Below are 14,330 nucleotides of genomic sequence, written 5' to 3'. Positions count from 1 at the left end.
TAAAAATGTATACAGACAAAATCTTGCACAGTCATTTTGTAAAAAGCAAATGAAGCTAGCTGGCTCATGCAACATTCCACTATGCCTGCATGGTTTTCTTAATCCAGGGAAGAAAGAAATGTATTTTAGTAAAGATATGAGGATACTTGGGATTATTACAGTCATCTACAGTTAAAGCTGTAAGACCCTGTGGCTTGCTGTTGCAGATGATTGGCCCACCAGAATCACCCTAGGAAAAAGAAACAGAAAGATTTGATTGAGCAGTCTGTGATAGATGATATTTGTTTTTAATGAATAAAAGAAAGATTTATGAAATCTTAGCATTATTGGTGTATTTCGTTATATGTAGTTGTTGATTTGTTATTTGCTGGTCTGCTTCAAATACTGTTTGATTACCTGGCAAATTCCTCCCTTCTTTTTGTCAAACTTTGTGCATATCATGCTTTTAGTATTGAAGACCTGTGGCCATATGTTTTTGCACTCAACACTGAATTGAATTTTCTCAGTTGTTTCCTTGAGTACAGGTGAGGCAGGCTCATTGACTCCAGGTTGAGTTCGACCCCAGCCAGCAACAACACAGTTAACATTGGCAGGGATTTTTCCATTTTTCTTAGGTAGTCCAATGGCCTTCACATACTTGTTCAGTCTGGCATTGTTTTTTAACTGAGAGAGAGAACAGAGAAGAACTAGAAATCACAGCAGTTGTTTTCATTTTACATTACTTTTTGCAAGATTTCTCATGAAACATCTCCCAGACATCACAGTGCATACCAAGTAAACAAGTGAAGCAATGCACCACAACACCTTCAGGTGCATCAGTGCAAATGTGTGAAATTAGATGCATCAACTCCATATGACAGGAAGAATTGCACTTTGCAATTACTTTACCTTAAGTAGCATGATGTCATTATCATATTTCCCACTGTATTCTGGATGTGGAAAGTAGTCACCCACTTGGATCAACTGCTGACTCTCTTCTTTCTTGCTTAAATTATGTGCCCCTAAAACCACTGTCAGAGGCTGAGAGCTGACAAACCAAGCAACAAATGATATAAACATATTTAGTTATACTCTAAAATTAGTTAAAAACATTGATGATCTAATATTATACATATCACCATAAAGTAAATTGTGAATATTAAACCACTTTTGAACTGATGTAATGATGTCAATGAACTTACTGCTTGCAGTGTGCCGCAGTTAGGACAAAGTCCTCCCGAATAAGTATCCCACCACAGATGTGTTGTCCCTGAATCTGGAGTGATACCATGTAGGGTCTGGAGTGAGGCTTTGAGACCTTACCACCTACAATGCCACTCTCAGTAGCCCCTTGCAGGACAACAGGAAATAAATTACAAACAGGTGTTTCAAAAAATAAAAGTAAAAAAACTGCTATTATCCATTATTTATAATTATTCATAACCACAGCAAAAACGGATCAAGAAAATGAATTATCTTACCAGTTTGAGAGAAGAAGTAAAAAACTAATAGTATGCAGACCAGACACGCCATAGTTGTTGTACAGAGGTAAAACCTGAGGAGTGTGGTGGGCTGTGCACTCTGCTACCTTTTTTTGTAGTCATCCTTCCAACTCACACAACGGAAACTTTGTGGGCAGGTGTGAAAATCATCTGTGCTAACTGCAACATTGGTGAGACCCCTTCACAAAACATACAAGCCCTCTCAACTCTTGAGTTGGCTGATATATCAATGTTTGATCATCAATACAATAATCTGCATGTGTAACTTCATGGCACCACACAATGTCTCATTGAACAAAAAAAAAGTAGTAAAAAGAATAAAAGTATTTATTAAAAAAAAAAGAAAAAAAGTTATCAATAAGATTTGTGATACGAAGACTGAGACCTGACTTCTCGTCCCATTTTGTATGAAAGTCCATACTTAGATACATTTACTGTCACTGTTGATCAGTTATAAAAAACATTTACAGTACGAGAGACCAAGTGTTTAGGGTAAATGAAAACAGAGTTAAATAGTCATGTAGAAACTGTGTCAAGGCCACATTAACCACAAAGGCATTCACCACTTAATGCAGTGGAATACACACATAGATTTTGTTATTTCTACCCTTTGTGTTTTTCTTGACCAAAATGAATTTGATTGTTTTCAAGACAGACTTGTGTGTTGGCGTTTAACTATTGGGAATCAAGTAGGCTACAGTTTTTGAATCCAAGCTACTGATTATATTAAGCACTCTACTCACCCCGATAAAGACTCGTCTGCTGGAGGTGTTTGTGAGGCTAAGTTTTTTTCAGAGACAATAGGACAGATTAGAAGTCAATTATTAATTCTTCATGTCAGATGTTTTTTGTTTTTTTTCTTTAAAACCTTCCAAAATAAATTTACTGTAAATTCAGTTCTTGGTCTGTATGTTGTCCCCATGTTTTGTTTTCCTCTGCTCTCCCTCCTGTGATTCACCTGTGTTTGATTGTCGCATTCCCTCAAGTATTTCTACCTCCATGTTTTTCCCATTGCACTTTGCTGGTTCATCTGCATTCATTCCAATGTGTTCCTGCCCGGTGTTGCCTTTGATTTCCTGACTGTGTTGTTTGTGTTCTCCGTAAGTGTTTAATAAATCCTATTTGTCATCACTCCACCATACCTGTCTTCGTCTGAGTCTGAATTTGGGTCAACTTCCTTCAAATCCCTGACAGAATGAACCAACCAATAATGGACATGATCTACTCCTCTCTCAAGATCTTAATGAACTGAAGTATGTCCTGGCTGCTCAGTGCAGAGAGAAGTCTGGCCAGGGCCATAGAGAATCTGCCCACTGCCTTGTTTATGATAGGATCATGGAGACAGCTTGGCTGCTTGGGGTTTTGCCTGCTGAGTACAAGGACTTGGTCAGGAACGTAGGTTCCCAACTCACCAGGATTCAGTCCACCAACACTCAGCAGGCAAACCTGCAGTCCCCAGTCCCATATCCAGCTCAGCTGCAGTCTTGACTCTCTCTGGCTGGGCCACAGCCACCTGTCGGTCCCTTACTTCTTCAAATTATGGAACACCGAACACACATTCCTATTTGGCCTAAGTTCATCTGTAAAAGACTACAAAGGATGTCTGAAACATCATTTAATTTGTTAATTTGTAACTGCTCTGGCATAAACCATAGATGTACTGACAAGACACACATTTACTTTTTTGTGCTATCTCCTTAAAACTGTTTATTTTGCTTGTTTATTTGTTTTATTCTTTCATTTATTTTATTATTATTAATGTATTTTGATCGTTTATATTTTTATGTAATTTCCTTATGATCATTTTTCTTTTATTATTATTTATATATTTCTGACTGTTCATTTTGTATTATATTTTTTGTTAACTATAGGTGAGGCATCTAATAAGTTCTCTGAGATTTCGCCTCTTCCAGCACTGTATATTATGAAATTGTTCCTTTTACTTGTGTGTATTTTTAACTGTGCAAAATACATCTAAATCTAAAAATCTAAATTTAAATCTTCTTCAGTCCCTAACCTGGCTGGGCCTCAGCTCCCTGTGACCTAGTTTCCCGCAGACGCCATTCCTGTCTCGGCGTAGTCCAGCCCCGATGTCGGACCTCCACAGTCTCTGATCTCTGGTAGGTGGTCCTTCCTCCTGTTACTGCTTGCAGCGTTCTCCTCCAGTGCTGCCTCCAGGTTGGCCTTCAAGGTCTCCATGCACTTCTGCCTGGCCTCCTGGCTGGCCTCTAGACTCTTCATGCCCTTCTATGCAGCCTGCCAGCCAGCACTCTGTCTTTATGCCTGTCAGCCCGGCCTCCCAGCCAACCTCTAGAGCAGGGATGGGAAACTCATTCTACAAAGGGCCAGTGTGGCTGCAGGTCTTTGCATTCTGTGGCTACTCTCCTTGATCAATGTGGCAAAAATAAAATTGTATGTAAAGTTAAATCATTTGGGAAGAACATGCAGCTCTATGTATAGTAAAAAGGGCACTGCACACGCACTTAATCAAGTACAAATGCTAAGGAATGACCTCAGAGAGCAGCTCATTCCAGAAATCCAGGTGGTTGTATGAAGAATGGTTCAAAGTTCCTCCGGAACATTGTGCAAGTCTGATTAGCAGCTACTGAAAGAACTTATCTGAGTCTGTTATTGTACACAAGGGAAATTCCACCTGTTATTCAATCCAAGGGTTCACTTACTATCGAGGCCGGCTCTACGCTGGGGCAAGAGGGGGCAAAGCCCCCTTAAACAACCGTCCTGCCCCCTTAAATCAAACTTTTAGAAGTTGAGAAAGTAGGGGTCACCCTCGGCTGTGGGTTCGTCCGGACCGCTCAGCCGGTGTCCCCGGAGGTGTTGGGATCCCTGTCTGGTCCCTGGTCCTGTGGCCGGCCTGCTGGTTCATCCAGTGTGCGGTGCCGACCTCTGGTGCCGTGGGCTGGCTGTGCCCGCCCCACCCCCTCCCTCGTCCGCTCTTGCCAGTGGGGTCCGGATGACACCACAGTCTCACACCTCCAACCCGTGAATCAGACCCACACCAGCCCATTTAAAGTTAAACCTTCCTTAAAACTTCCACACATCTTTCACTTATATTTTACACAAAACATTCACTCTCTAAGGGGCAGAATTGTTGTGGATTAAGGGGACCCACGATGGAGTAGGCCGTGGGGCAGTAGTGTGCCAGGGCCTCCCATCCTACACCCCACCTATTCCCCATCTGTCCCTTAATTTTTAAAGCACTACACACACCTACAGGTTGAGCATGGATCAGTGGTGTCCGGGAAGTCTCTCGTCCACTATCCAAGTCCACCTATTTTAATGCACTACACAACCCACACAGAAGGCTGGGAAGGTCAAAATCTGGAACCCCAGCGGTAAAGACTGCGGTTGGGGGTTTGGAGGGTGGCGGTTAGGCCTCCCTGTCCGGCGCACCTGGGGTTGGCCCTGGCTCTGTGGCGGTGCCGTGCATTGCCGGTCCGGGCATGGGATCCCATTTGGCCCCCTTCCATGGGCCGCTGGCTGGGGGTTCGGGGCGCCCCTGCTGCCCTGATGGATACCACACTGGCCCCAGGCCCCTGATGGGCTGTCAACAGTGTCCACAAGCACACAGGCACATCCTCCCTGCACCTTCTTTCATGCACTATATCTACTGTATAGCTCAACATCTATCGTCCCCCACTCCTCACTTCTTCTTTTTTCTCACAGTCCTTCACCTCCCCCTTTTCATTTCACTACGGTGTAGCACACCCCTCCCTGACCTACTGTACAGAAGTGTAACTATCGGAAGCTACGTCCCAGGGAGGGCAGGTGGCAGTCACTAAAGTATATTAAAAAAAAAAAAATGCATGAAGCTCTGGATATGGTTTCCACCCTTGTGGTGGTAATCCACTCAGACAATGCAGAAAAAAAGAAAAAAGAAAAAAAAGAAGTTGAGAAAGTAAATAATATTTTACCCACAAACTGAATATAGACAAGATTTACTACAGTAGTTGAAAAATCCGCTGGAAAAGGCACAAATGAGATGATAGATTTAATCTCTTCATTGCCCTTTTCCTTAGGATTGTGCCCCTAAACAACCACATGATCAGAAAGGTACCAACCAGGGTTCAATTCAAGTCATTTAAACTGTATCCTGTATTTAGTAAATATTTTGTTTGGAGAAAAAAATGCTCATTTCTCATATAGGCCTACACACATCTCATGAAGCTTAGCCTAATCTTAAATTCAGCCTCTTTTATCTCACATTTGAGACATTTGGTGAAAATAGAATGAATGCAACATGTAGGCTATGCTCAAAAAGCGATTTTTCAAAATTTCATTTTAGACTCTTGTTTTCTACACTTATCTATTGCTTTATTCATATATTGCACTGCTTTTGTGAAGCTATACTTTGGTACACCTATTTCAAGCACAAAAAAAGTTATTTCTCGTGACTGAAGGTGTGTTCACAAGGGATTTGAAAAAAAAAAAAAAAGTAGACATCAAATTTCCTGATTTAAATAATTAAATAATTAGGGCCACGGGCAATCGCACCGGGCACTGGTCCCAACAGCTATGAAATAGCTGCAGGGACCAGTGCCCGGGCGAAGCTTTGTGCTATTTCAACAATTCTCACATCAAAATGTTCAGCCTTTTCGGGACAGGTGTGCTATGTCTTTTCTCTTTTCAACTATTCATACTTTTTGCAATATTCAACTATTTCTGATTTTTTTTTCCCCCATAGAGAATGCATTGGAACAGTCTTGAAACTCTTCAAATCTTCTTACTTCTTTCAGCCTTTAAAGCGTCCACATACTTTCAGCTAGAGACTTGATTCAAATTCTGAGCTGTAGACAAACTTCTAATGTATTCATCCTGTATGTACAACTTTTTCATAGCTTGTACCGTTTTTGAGATAAATCCTTTAAAAGCACATGAGGATTTCTGACAAATTTCACACTTTTCAATGAGTGTGTATGGGGTTGGGTCAGAGTGAGTGACATCATCGTTAGAGTGAGAGGGATCGAAAAAACATTCAGGATTTTTTCTGGATAAATTGCCAGCACGGCCACAAATTAAACTCTAGACACATGATTTCCTCACCGGTTTGTAGCCACACTTGTCGTGTCTCATTTGATGTGCTCAAAACAGCAGACAGACTTACAGAATTGTCTCAGTGAGCCTAATTGTGCAGCTAGACCCGCTCCAGTGGCTCATCCACTTCAATATAAAAGTAGGAGCTGATTTTTTTAGAAAAGCAGAAATGCCCCCGTTTTCTACCTTGCGACCCTGAGAAAAGTTTTTGCCCTACAAACATTTAATGCACATCAATGTGCTCAGGAAGGTCTCCTTGCCCCAGTAGTCATGGCCACATTCTGATAAGAGGTACGGTTCTCTTTTTATGGGCTGTTTTCGGAAGCTGCACAGAGCTCAAATCTCTCTGCTCTGCTCTGTGTGCAGTTGGTCCAGCTGTAGCGGCCAGCTCGTTATCAAAGTCTATAAATAGAACAGTGCAGGTGCAGCCTGGCCGCTCGTTAAGATGTTTTTAAACACAGCCCTACACACACACATGATAAACCAGACTGACAGAGGATGTCCACGCACAAACACAGGCATCACACTCACACAGACAGACACACACAGACACTCACACACAGTCACACATGCACACATACACAAACAGACAAACACACAAACACACAAACACACAAACACAACACTGTTCCACACAGTAAAATGTAAGCAGTTAAAAGTCACCATGGTAACTTCTGAGGGCAGGCTGCCACACAGGTGTAATCAATCAGATCATTAGGGAGAGAGGAGTTCTGTGGCGCTAATCAACAGTTTTACTTTCTGCACATGTACATGCAGACAGAGAGACTGTCAGACTCACACACCCAGACACACACACACAGGTTTTCAGCTCACATTCATCAGCCTCTCAATGATTTTATACTTTTGATGTAAACATCTCCAACAATTTATATTTTTCTCATGAATTTAAGTTCAGACGTTTAGTCTTTCCAACTCTATTAATAGTAGTACAATTACAGGTGTAGCCAGGACATAGGACGCAGCTTTTAACATGTGTCCTATCTATCTATCTATCTATCTATCTATCTATCTATCTATCTATCTATCTATCTATCTATCTATCTATCTATCTATCTATCTATCTATCTATCTATCTATCTATCTATCTATCTATCTATCTATCTATCTATTTTCAAACCCTTTGTCTCTTTTTTCTCTCTTTTTCTTTCTTTCTTTTACTCCTTCATTTGTATTTTACATAACTTCTTTCTATCTTTCCTTCTCTATCCATCCATCCATCCATCCATCTACCTCTTTCTATCTATCATCCCCCTCTCTCTTTTTCTTCTTTCTTTCTTTCTTTCTTTCTTTTACCCCATTTCTTTTTACTTCTTTGTTTCTTTCTTTTGTTCTGTCTTTCTTTCTACTCCTTTTCTCTTTCTTTGTTTCTACCCCCTTTCTTTCTTTCTTTCTTTCTTTCTTTCTTTCTGTTTTCTTGTCTGTAACAACATCTATTGCACGTCTGTCCGTCCTGGGTGAGGGATCCCTCCTCTGTTGCTCACCCTGAGGTTTCTCCGATTTTTCCCTGTTAAAAGGGTTTTCCATGGAGTTTTTCCTCAGTCGATGCAAGGGTCTAAGGACAGAGGATGTTGTTGTGATGCCATGTAAAGCCCTTTGAGACAAACTGTTTGTAAAAACGGGCTATACAAATAAAATTGCCTTGCCTTGCCTTTCTTTCTTTCTTTCTTTCTTTCTTTCTACCGCTCTCTGTATATCTCTCTCTTTCATTTATCCACCCCAATTTCTTTCCTTCTTTCTTACTACCCCTCTGTCTCTTTCATTCATTCTCTATTGTCTTTATCTTCTATTATTCTGTTTTTCTTACCTTTTTCTTTCTTTATCTACCCTTCTCTCTGTGTCTTCTTTCTTTCTGTCCTTTTGTTCTTTCTTTCTTTCTTTCTTTCTTTCTTTCTTTCTTTCTTTCTTTCTTTCTTTCTTTCTTTCTTTCTTTCTTTCTCCATCTACCCTTCCCATTTTCTTTCTTTCCTTCTGTCCTTTTCTTCTTCTTTCTTTCTTTCTTTCTTTCTTTCTTTCTTTCTTTCTTTCTTCAGCTCATTCAGCATTGTTTCAACAATTTCTTCAGCTCATTCAGCATTGCTTTCAGCATTCACACCATTTCCATTCTTGGAAATGTTTTTTCTAGTTAGTGTGAATGCTGGAAGCATTCACACTATTGTTATTCGGTTCGGCCATTTTCTGCCTTTCTTCGGCATTTAACTAGTCCTTCATACTTTGTGCTATTTCAACAATTCAAATATCAAAATGTTCAGCCTTTTCGGGACAGGTGTGCTATGTCTTTTCTCTTTTCAACTATTCATACTTTTTGCAATATTCAACTATTTCTGATTTTTTTTTCCCCATAGAGAATGCATTGGAACAGTCTTGAAACTCTTCAAATCTTCTTACTTCTTTCAGCCTTTAAAGCGTCCACATACTTTCAGCTAGAGACTTCATTCAAATTCTGAGCTGTAGACAAACTTCTAATGTATTCATCCTGTATTTACAACTTTTTCATAGCTTGTACCGTTTTTGAGATAAATCCTTTAAAAGCACATGAGGATTTCTGACAAATTTCACACTTTTCAATGAGTGTGTATGGGGTTGGGTCAGAGTGCAGGAGATCCAAAAAAGCGACTGGAACTTTTCTTCTGAAACTGCCAGCAAAGCTACAAATGACACTCTACACTCATGATTTTGGATACAGTTTGTAGCCAAGCTTGTCTTCTGTCTCACAATGCCGTCAAAAATGCACAGAGACTCAGAGAATAATTTAAAAATATTTTTTAAATGCAGCCTGGGTGCTCTCTCTCTAGCCAGGCTAGCGCCGCCTACTGGTTCCGGCAAATTTCATTTGCCTCAACAATGTAGTCAGGACACTAGCAATGCGTTTCGGTTTGCTCCGGCCGCCAGAGCGGCCGGACCAATCAGCGAGCAGATGTGGCGATGACGGGCGATGACGGGCGATGACGGGCAATGACGTTGAACTGAAGCGCCCAAACTTCAATACCGGTGTAGTTCTTCCCAAGCTGCGGTAAACAGTTGACGAGATGGATGTCGGCGAAGCTATACGCTCTGTGCTTGAAACTATTCCGGATATTGAAGACTTAAAGCCAGAACAAGAAGCATGTTTGACGAATTTTTTGGAGGGCAAAGACGTTTTTGGATTTCTTCCTACCGGGTTTGGGAAAAGTTTAATTTACCAGCTGGCCCCGTTAGTGGCGAAGAAATTATGCAAGCCAAACGCTAATGCTAACCCTATTGTCATCGTTGTGTCCCCCCTGCTTGCCCTGATAGAAGACCAGATGAAGGAGGCAGGGATACTGGGTGTAACAGCAGGCCAGCTTGGCGTTAGTGATGACCAGGACATAATAAACGGAAAATTCAGCATCGTTTTCGGGAGTCCTGAGTCTTGGATACTCAATACCAAATGGCGAGGAATGCTATCATCCAACGTGTACCAGGACAACATCATTGGTATCGTCGTGGATGGGGTGCACGTAACGTATAAATGGTGAGTTCGCACACGTTAAAGTCACAACTATTTGCTTGAATTGTATTTTAATTTCACTCATGTAATTGGTATGAAAATTAGCCTATAACAAATGATGCCATGTTACCGATGTTGGTTGATTCACTTTTGTTCACTAATTGTTTTCTGATGACAGTTAGTTGTAAAGTTAACGTTACCATGTTAACTTAAAACAACGTGACATTACAATATAGACGTTTATGCTTCTGAATGCCATTTATGTCCCAATCACTTTGTCATAGGGGTTATAGGAAATGCTGTCTCGGTTCAGATGAAGCACTAACATTTGCCTATAATGTTGAAATTTAGCAACACATTTTAATGAAGGTAGTGATGGCCATACTGTTTAGCAAGTTATCATTATGTGACACTTATGTTCCTTCCCGTTTCGTTCACGCAGGGGCGAAGCTACCAAAGGATATTCACCATTCAGAGAGAGTTTTTCGAAGTTGGGAGAGCTGCGATCCATCGTCAAAGAGGGTGAGTTGAGAAGCGTATGCATTCCTTGATTTTTCCAATCTATTACTTATTTATTTAAAATAACATTTCGTATAGAAACAGCATTTTGTGTGAGGAGAATCAATTTTAGGCTGTTTTGTTGATGTAGTGGTAAATTTGAACATTCCTTTGTTTTAATCCAATCACCTGAGATGCCTCCACACCCTACTCTCCCCCACAGATACTTTCACACCTACATGCTATTCTTTGAAATGTAAAATGTTAATTCATTGTTCCAATCACTTGAGATGTCGCCACACCCTACTCTCCCCAGAGTACTTTCACACCAACATACTAGTCTTTGAAATGCAATCGTATCATCTAGACCCCTCAATTCAAACCCTAGGGGGTCGGTGCCAATACCTACAACAGACAAAAGAGCATTGAAAACACACATGGATCTAAGCATTGATCAGCAAATTAATCAAGATGTTGCATATGGCCATTACAGTGACAGTTTTTATTGATGCTATTTTCAGGAACCCCCTTATTGGCGCTGACTGCTTCAGCAGACATCAGATCTCGTGGACGAATCTCCAGGATCCTGCTTATGGACAAGGCTGTTCACGTCACTGCAAGCCCCAACAAGACTAACATCCGACTTGGACTGTGTCAGACCTCACACAACACCATGGACTGTTTTGACTGGTTAATCAATGACATAAAAATCAAAGGTGAAATGATGGAGCCAGTTCTGATCTACTGCCAAACGATGAAGATGGTGGGGAAGGTATATGCTTACCTAAAGGCAGAACTACAACAACATGCTTGGGTAAACTGCGACCCTGAGCGTAACTATGACAAACTCCTCATTGGAATATTCCACAGCAAGACTCTTCCACAGAACAAAGAAAGAATATTGAGGTCACTGAGAGGGGAAGGCAGTTGTCGAGTTGTTGTGGCCACAACAGCTTTGGGCATGGGCTTAAATTTCCAAAATGTCTCTCACATTGTCATGTATGGGTTACCAAGTGATTTAGAAACACTTGTCCAACAAGTGGGTCGTGCTGGCAGACGTGGTCAACCAGCACATGCCATTTTGTACAACACTAAAATGTACTTGAACATTGAGAAAGAGGTTAGAGAGCTGGTTTCTTTTGCTAAAGATCAGTGTATCAGAAAATGCCTTTATGCTCATTTTGAAGAGGAGCCCATTAGCGTCCAGCCAGGCCACCAGTGTTGCACATTCTGCCACAGTATGTGTTCCTGTTCCCCTGGAACATGTGCAGAGCCCATTCCAAATTACGAGGCAACACAAAGCAAGACTGTGAGCTTGAGGTCTAGACAGGTGAGCGAAAAAGACAAATCTTTGATTGCAGATTTGCTTAATGACTACAGGACTAGTTTGATAAACTCCTCCACTCATCTGTACACTTCACAAGAGGCATGCACAGGATTTAGTCAAGAACTGGTTGTTTCAGTCTTGAACCATTGCCAATACATATTTGATTTGCAATATGTTATTGTTAACCTCCCTGTCTTCAAGCTTGACCATGCGAAAGAAATTTTGAATATCATTATTGAGGTTTTTGGTGATGTTGATGTTGATGTGCAATCTGTTTTGAGCGAGAGCTTGGATGAGCCAGATCTGTACTATGGTACCTATTTCGATGATGCTGATGACTGTTCTGATGCAGATGATGCACTGAGAAGCCGCGTTAGTAGCTCTGAGTCAGATATGTGAGTAAGGAAATTATCCACATTATCATGGAGGAATGTATTTGCAGTACATATTGTTAAATGTTTGCTTCTTTGATGTACAACTGTATATATGTATATAACCGAGCCAAAATAAAAAAAATATGTTGTGATCCCCTGTTTCCAAAACCTTATTTTACAGACAACACCAGACACATGACTTGCAACAATAATAAGTTATATTATTCATCTATGATAACACACTATCAAAGAAAGTTTCAACAATTTACATTGTTTACTCAATTACTATAATGCAAAGTGTAATGACATAAATTATTAAACATTGACAATGAAGATTGTTACATCTGAGAATAGCTCTCTTTACATGAGTGCTTGAGACACTCCCACAATGCAATAATTGCCATACATGTTTCATGCCTTGTCTTATCAAAACCTGGGTCCCTACATGCTTTGCATGTCTATTTCTTTAAATGGGTATAGCTCTCAACTCTTTCAGTTTGGAACGCATCCACTGCCACAGGTCCTTATATTTCAAACGGGAAAAAATGTTGCGCTCAAAGTTGGGGAAAGCCAAAAAGTGTCTCCCTGGTTGGCTTTTGAAAACCTCTGTCTCCCTAAATACTCTAAGCAACACGAAAACATCTTCCCTCAAGTTGGCGTGATGATGGGTGCCACTTGTGCGTGTCACCTGCAGCTCTTTGTCCGTTGTGTCCATCATCGCCTTCAACACACCAACAGATCTGCCGACCCTGTCAGCAGATTCTTCTGTCAAGTTTGGGCCCTTGTTTTTCAGGAAGGCCTATAGGAAATTGTTCAAGTGCTCTAGGTGCAGATCCAGAGGACTGTTTCTTCCTTTACCACCCGTTCCATTCCAGAATCTGTTCCATTTCAAGTTGTGTGCAAGCCGAGGTGATAAGGTTGCGTTAAGTTGCACAGTGAGGAGGAAGGTACTGTATGCATACTGAGTATGTCCATAAGCCTTATAGATGAGCAACGCCACCTTATACAGCCTCATAAGACGCTCCCCATCCCCTTCTTTCACAGCATCCAAAAAGTTTGCAAGAAGAAACCCAAAGCTAAGCCTGGCCTCTGTGTGCAATTTCTTGTGGTCGTCCATACTGGAGGGCACAGGCTCAGCTGCTGGAGCTGGTGCCACCACAAGACCATGGACTTTATTCTCATGGTTGACTCTTGCCTTGGAGTATATGAATGCTTTTGAGCACCCTGGTTCACGACACGGGAGTTTTTCTTTTTGATGTGTTCTTGCTTCTTCTGAAATGCCAGCTGAGAGTTCAGACATGTCTGCAAACATGACAAACTTATTGACGACCTCTGCCACACTGTCATGGAGCCAGGCCCTCTTTTGTTCATCAGAGCCTTGGAGGATGTGGTCTGGAACAAAACCCTCTGGTTTGGCTAAAAAAGTATAAGGAAAATTATGTTAGGCCATGGTATATGCTTTTTACCTTGTTTTATATCTTGCATTTTCATGCAGCCAATAAAATTTCTTGAATCTGTGTGGTATCTTGTAATAATCTTTCTGTGATTTGAATGAACCGAAAATTGACATATTTGGCTTGCTTAACATGCCTATGCTCTAAACGTGACATTTGTTTACCTGCGTGTAAACAGGTCTAAAAATTTATTGACAAACAATTTGGTAAATAAATAAACTGATTCATATCAGTTTATTGGCTACATGTAAATGCACTGATTCAGATAATTATTTGGGCTAAATACCTGATACATCATCCAGGTTGAAGTGTTCCATCGCTGCTGCCAGGAAAAGGGCTGTAGTGTCAACCTGGACAAACTGTTTGTAGGCATTGTATGCAGCGTGCGGGCCTTGCTTTGCATTGCTGCACCTTGAAGTCAAAGTCTCAGTTATTGGATAGGCATGTCAATATAGAAAAAAATAACTTCTGTTTTGTTGTGATGATGAAGGAATACACATAATATGTATTTCTGATTATCACACGGTGAAATGGAGTACTAAATACTGATTGGCTAGCAGGTTGTGTGTTAAGTCTTCCTAAAGCACAACTACTGTATGAAGTAGATCTGGTTAAAAAGTTTAATCACCTCAACAATGCTCGTTTGAATGGCAGCCA

The 14,330-nt window shown here is 40.9% G+C and overlaps 1 protein-coding gene across 1 annotated transcript; it reads right to left on the bottom strand.

The window, feature by feature from the left end:
• Nucleotides 1–18: 18 nt before the first annotated feature.
• On the bottom strand, nucleotides 19–1,590 carry LOC146979441 (granzyme B-like). The gene is made up of 5 exons (XM_085789282.1): nucleotides 1,461–1,590; nucleotides 1,182–1,329; nucleotides 889–1,027; nucleotides 397–663; nucleotides 19–229 (listed from the first exon to the last, which is right to left on the bottom strand). Exons 1-5 carry the CDS (start codon nucleotides 1,510–1,512, stop codon nucleotides 80–82), a joined length of 756 nt encoding a protein of 251 aa, XP_085645408.1. The 5' UTR covers nucleotides 1,513–1,590; the 3' UTR covers nucleotides 19–79.
• Between the last annotated feature and the right edge of the window lie 12,740 nt (nucleotides 1,591–14,330).

Source organism: Trachurus japonicus, chromosome 10, assembly GCF_045865225.1.
Source record: "Trachurus japonicus isolate A0001 chromosome 10, Traja_1.0".
NCBI lineage: Eukaryota > Metazoa > Chordata > Actinopteri > Carangiformes > Carangidae > Trachurus > Trachurus japonicus.
The sequence above is the reverse complement of the archived record's forward strand: the minus strand, read 5'-3'. Positions and strand labels throughout refer to the sequence as shown.